This window comes from Amblyomma maculatum, chromosome 4, assembly GCF_055883805.1.
Source record: "Amblyomma maculatum isolate TAMU_Amacu chromosome 4, ASM5588380v1, whole genome shotgun sequence".
Classification (NCBI taxonomy): Eukaryota; Metazoa; Arthropoda; class Arachnida; order Ixodida; family Ixodidae; genus Amblyomma; species Amblyomma maculatum.
The window spans coordinates 24,743,786-24,749,821 of record NC_139347.1 but is presented as its reverse complement, the minus strand read 5'-3'; the positions used below and the strand labels follow the sequence as shown (position 1 = coordinate 24,749,821).

General features: G+C 47.3%; 1 protein-coding gene across 1 annotated transcript; it reads right to left on the bottom strand.

Moving 5' to 3' along the window:
• Nucleotides 1–2,036: 2,036 nt before the first annotated feature.
• Nucleotides 2,037–4,217, bottom strand: LOC146190514 (endothelin-converting enzyme 2-like). Its single transcript, XM_084600182.1, has one exon. It carries the CDS (start codon nucleotides 4,215–4,217, stop codon nucleotides 2,037–2,039), a length of 2,181 nt encoding a protein of 726 aa, XP_084456308.1.
• Between the last annotated feature and the right edge of the window lie 1,819 nt (nucleotides 4,218–6,036).

Below are 6,036 nucleotides of genomic sequence, written 5' to 3'. Positions count from 1 at the left end.
TTGGCTATGCGTATGTTATGCCATGTCCAAAGCTAAATTGAAGATCGGCTTGGTCGATTCTGAGCAAATTCGTCCTTTTTCCAGCTTTACATCTGTTTAAGAAGGTTCATTACATACCCATATGATCACAGCCTCATAATATGCACGAAGAACAAGTTCAGCGGCATCAGGTTGATGTGATAATGTCCTTATTCTTGAAAATTGCCTGTACCCACCAAACATTACACACGGGGCTGTAGATATAGAACCACCTTGCACCTAATGGTTGCACTGACAACCATGATGCGCATTATGTTCTATGTTGGCCAAAATAGTCGAGCACTAGTCTTACAAACCTTTTAACTAAAATAAAGTCGATGGATTCTCGGAGGCTCTGATGACAAGTCCAGCATATAATGAATGCGAGGTGGATACTACATCAATTCCATCGCTCCGGTGCCGAACAGATCCTTTTTCCAAGCATTTCACTCCATCAGAATTGAGCCCAAGGCTGGCGGAAAACAGGTGAATTTTAGGTTAGGTGCGCTAATGCTTGCAAATGGGAAAATTGGATGAGAAATAAGGAAGTGACGAGCAAGTTGGTCGGCTCCCTTAGTCCTGGATTCCGTTGGCTTTTGCTGCTTCTCGGACCAGGTGGACGATCCTTAGCTCGACGTCCGAGGACCCGCTTGACAGCGCATCCTTAAAATTACCGCATGTGTGTTCTGTCTGAGGCAAGTCCCGTGGTTTTTCTGTACACCCCCAGGATATGTAAAATATCTTGGGGCAGGCGACACACCAGGAACACAGCTGTAGAGGGTGGAGAGCAGCTTACACCTGATATGAAAGTTTGGATATGTGTCACTTTGGATGAGGCGCCAGGCAATGGTTTCGGCTGTTATTTTCTTGCGTGGATGGGGTATTTACGTTTCTAAAGCCTCATATGTTCCAGATCGTCTCCATATATGCCGAGTAGAGGAATGGGGTACGGGTGGGGCTGGTGGCCCGCCCGATAAGTAATTCTCGGACTAAGCCAAACGGCATATCATTCCCCTTAAACAGGTGAATCCTTATGGCACTGCGGATCGACTTCGGCGCCGCCCTGATGCGAGCACTTTATAGTGACCGCTGCAGTTTAAGTACCAGCGCTGGTCCTATGTCTACATTCTTCTGTCTTCGTCTATTAACAAGTCTCTAAGAGAAGTTTAAGGCAGCAAGTCTGGATCATTAGAGTATTGACAACCGTGGACTAGCTATGCGGCAGTGCTGCTCCGGAAACGGAAGGCACTCAGTTTAGAATCAATCACACGCTCAATGAACTGGGTTTAGAAGTAGACAACAGCGCTTCCGATCCAGGTGACTGGCTTTCAGGGGTTAGCTATCCACTAGCAGGAGTGACTGGAAAGCTGAAATGCCACCCGTGTGCATAGGAAAGTCCTTTAAGTGCCGCTAGCAAAACAATATTTTGAATTCAATAGCTGTCTAGCGGACTTTCTTTGGCCAGTGCCGTGCGTCGTAACCTTATACTCCGCCGCCCCTACTGCTGACAAATATTTAAGGTACCCGTAACCCTCGACCACAACGGCCGTATGGTATGGTTCTGGACAAGTACGCTAGTAATTGAAGCAAAACTGTACATCGGAATAAGGCGACAAGTTCAAGAAGGTGGTTTGTAGCTAATATATGCCTATCGACATTGCAGGTTGGCTTCTTTTTTGAAGCTCTTATAAACGGAGACACTTGGTCTTTAAGACGCGACAGTTCCCATCACGCTAAGAAAATACGTGCCATCGACGAATTTATCCGCTTATGATACGCATGTGAAAATTAACGCTAATAATATAAAAATGGGTGTTTGTTCAAATGTTTACTTTTTGCCATTTTATTTCTATTTTGTCGCTCCTGAGTTTGCCTCAGTTCTGGTCGAAATAGCATTCTACTATTGCTGGCCTGTGCTAAAAGCGCTTGCGGAGTATTGGGCGTCCTTGTTACTAAAACTGAGTATAATGAATTGGTGTCTGAAGTTCGCACTTAGGCGATATTATATTGCATATTTCTCACGCTGCGAAAAAGCCTGGGCACTGATTTCTCGGGCGCATAGCTGAGTCCTGCGTGCAGGAAAACGCTGTGGCGAAATTTTCATCGTGCCTGAGAGGTAGGTTGCACAAAGCCTCTGCCACGTTCCTTGGCTCTCCACACGTCAGCAGACAGCCCATGATGAAGAACAGTGCTGACTGGGAAAGACGTGGGAAGTTCTGAAGGACTGTCTCGTTAGTCTTAGACTCCGCGAAAGCTCTGAACGCCGTCCATAGCACGGTCCACGAAAGCATGGCGTCCCGAGTGTCCGTCTTGATCGCCTCAAACTTTGCGATTTGGTCCCTGTGCGTATTTTTAAGGCACTCAAGGGTGTCATCGGAGTGCTCAAGAACAGCTTCGTGGCAAACATGGCTTGTTCTTCCCACATAGAGCCCATTTTTAAAGAGGCGGGACCCAATTCCTGCGAACTTGATAGCGCTGGGAACCCGCAGTGAGTACAACGGGATGTCCAGGTAACTTGTTTCCACTAGTTTAGTCGACGCAAGCGGGTAGTTCATGTCGGTGGTGCTTCTCTGGCTCCCTGACCAGTAGCCGCTCACCACAGGAGAAGGAATGAATTCCGCGGTGCGCAGCCAATTCGTCATTGCACTCGACGTCATGTCCGGGTAGTGTGCATAAATGTCTTCGAAGTACTCAGGCTTAGAACGCCGGAAGAACTCCGCGTGCACATCCGCTAAGTTCTTTTCAAAATGAGCGAAACATTTATTAGCCACTGATTGTGACGCGGTGCGCTGAAGGACCTTGGCGAAAGATTGTTTAAGCTCTTGCATCAGCTTGTCCACGTCCTCTTGTATCTCAGCAGTGGTGAAGTGACTCATGTAAGGGTGCTCGAGCGCATAGTGCAAGACGCGGTCAGTGCTGCTGAAGCAGTACCACCTGTGTGTCTCTAGAGCGGAGCCGCGAGATCCTACATGCCTAGCCGCTATGATGCGCCCGCTGGAGAAGGGGACAAGGGCTTGAACGCACAGCCAAGCGTATAGCTCGACAAAGTCAGTTTCACCAAGTTTCTCGTGGAGTGAAAATAGTGCCCGGAAGTAAAAGCCGGCATGAATCACAACCGGGACTCTGCGCTTCTTTGGTATGGTCATGAAAACTTTAAACGCCTCCAGCCAACGCTCTTTCGAGATAGCTCGCGAGACATGGTGCACGTTGGCTGTGTCGGTAAGCCACGTGTCATTATTTTCGTACTTTTTGATGCGAGCTGGAGGTCCCAGGAAAGATGTCAACGCCTGCTCAAGACGGACTATGTTCCTGAACCGCTCTTTGACGTTTGCGGAATCGTCGCTCCTAGAGAAATTTCCATAAACGATGCGAAAGTAATGCTCGTGGCTTCTAAATGCCGTGCCTTTGACGTGCCGTTTGACGTCGTTCAACAGAACGGCTACGCTTTCCGGTTTTCGTATCACCACTTGACGTTTCGCGGCGCGCTCCGTGGAGACATCTAGAAGAACAGGAATCTTGATTACTTGAGACATGTAGAAGATAGCTTTTAGGACACACGGTGCAGATTCCTCCGGGGCACGGTTCGGCCAGACAATGCCACCTTTCTGTAGGACTTTCCTGACTTCTTCCGACTGGTCTTCTGAAGCTGCGACGATGTTGTCGCACGCGACAAAGTGTCTTGCAGCTTTCTGCACTGCAGTCTGGCGCGAGGACGCGTCCGGAAAAAGCGTGAGGGTGTTTCTGGCACGCTGGGTGATATTGCCAAGGAAGGTCCGCGTGATGTCCTGAGCAACGGTGAGGCCCGGGTGCGTTCGGGACCACGAGCCACATACGTACGCGTAGAAGTCATCGCACGGTTGCGCTCGCAGGTCTATGGCATCTTTGAGTAGTTCCTCAATTCGGCGGCAGGCGTCATTGTGGCAGCGCGTGGCGTGTGTTGAGGAGACGGATTCTTGCGGTTGCAGGCGCCGCTTATGATAGTAACTTTGAGCCTTTCTGAATGTGATAAGGCCGATAAGGATAGCCACCAAAATCGTGCCGACCAGAGACATGTAGGAGGCGTTCAGAAGGCAAGTCTTGCCCGGACTGCGCTGAGCTGTCCGAAGCAGGCACGTGGTGGCCTCGCTCCGTCGTAGTTCTTGGCCGCTTGTATCAGGTGTTAGCTTTTCTTCCGCAGACGCCTGCACATAAAAACACATTGTTTGTTGGTGACCGTCATCGAATGAGCCCGTCCTACGCAAAATTCAGCAATTAATTATGAACACGAATCGTTTTAAACCTGCGCGAACGAGCAGCTTATTTTTTCCTGAGAGCGAGAAAGATAACAAGATATGTTGCTAAACAAATCACTAAATTTTCCCGCGCTGACCATAATTTATGCATGAAAGTGATTCTGAAGACAGGATTTAAAACAAAACACAATTAATAATGCCTTAGCACGGATAACTTTAAAAGAAATGAAATTGTTCCCAAAGTCAGTTAGAGTGTAAGTAAACCTGTGTGCAAATTACGACAAAGATTGGCACTTTTTAATGTAGAGGTACGGTTCTGTTTAGTTTATACTAAAATGTCACTTATTTGAAATGTAATTCACATTGAACAATTTGTTTATGATTTTAAATTTAGCTAATGTTTTGAGGCAGAGTAGAACTGATGTACCGCCTTTCTAAACAACGACAGGAATTAAATTTGCGTCACTATCCCTGCGCAACTATACCTGATGTACTTACAAAATCACCGAGAGTTCCAGAGGCTACTCGGCCAACATCACGGTAGCCTATTGATAAGCTGAAGCGGACGCTTCGACACATTTTTTATCTAGTGTCTGTGGACTTATGGCTGTCAGCATCCAACGTAAAAAAAAAAAAAAAAAAAAAAAACAATTTGCAACCAGCTAGTCAAAATAGTTAACGGTGAAATTTTCCAACTGGGATCCAAGTTGGACATACAGGTAGAAGCCAACTGGATGTGACTGAAATTAATTGGTGACGTAGACATTTCTTGCGGATAGATTTCCAGCCGGTTCCGGCTTTATGCTGGTAACGACTGCAATCGACCTTTCCCAAGGAGTAGTTATGAGTAGACTGGGGTGGCTTGTAATTTTAATGGAAACCTTGGAGACCAGCACCAAATGGAATCCACTAAGAACAACTTACAATTTCGCTGCAAAAAACTTGGCGCAATCTTTTTTTGTTTAGATATTTTCGCTATCAGGAAGAAGCGTACGCAGACTACCTTGATTTAAACGCCTGTGTATAAGCGTCGCTTTCAAACAAGGCTTTGCCGCCCTACCGGCTTTTCGACGACGTTCGCTTTCATGGCCTTGCTACGCCGCTCGCCACCGATGTCTTGCAAAGACCGGCTTCTTTCTTTTAGACGTGAGGCATCCAGTCCTGATCTGGTGGCCGCGTCTGGGCAGCGCGGGGTATCTATCAGCGAGGTCGATCGCTTTGGTCGAGGGACCCGGTGCGATGACCCTTGCGACCCAACGCTGTTTGACCTATTCTTTGGTGACGGCTCGGTCATTGCGGAATCCTGCGATTAATAACTCACTTTTAGCGACGGAACTGACAACACACGGCAAGGGTGTCATATATGCATTGAGTGCGCCCAGAACAGTTTAAAGGGGCAGTCTACTTACTTTCACGAATGGTAATGTTTTGTCTTTCAGTGTCGAAAGAGCCTTGTCTAGATAAAAATACACCCAGCAGTAGGCACTAGGAAACACCGTAGACTAAATTATTTTATATTGCTGATCTCCTTTCCAGTGGTAGTGTAAAGGAATATAAAAGATGTTCAGCTGGCTAATACACCGTGATGTCAAAGCCAATCAATATTTTTTTGCGGTGAGAGAACCGCGAACGGTTTAGTTCAACATAAGAATTAGTACTTTGAAGTTGGCGCCAAATCAGTGACTGCGTTGGTGAAAGGAATGTCCTTTAGGGCGAGAAGGGGAGACTTGGGTTGGGGAGAAGACCCAACTCGCCTCCATACTTCCTTTTAAAGAGGGTTGGAGCA

Bases quoted from the DNA above. Each gene is read 5' to 3' on its own strand.
- LOC146190514 (XM_084600182.1), bottom strand. From the start codon at position 4,217: ATGTGTTTTTATGTGCAGGCGTCTGCGGAAGAAAAGCTAACACCTGAT.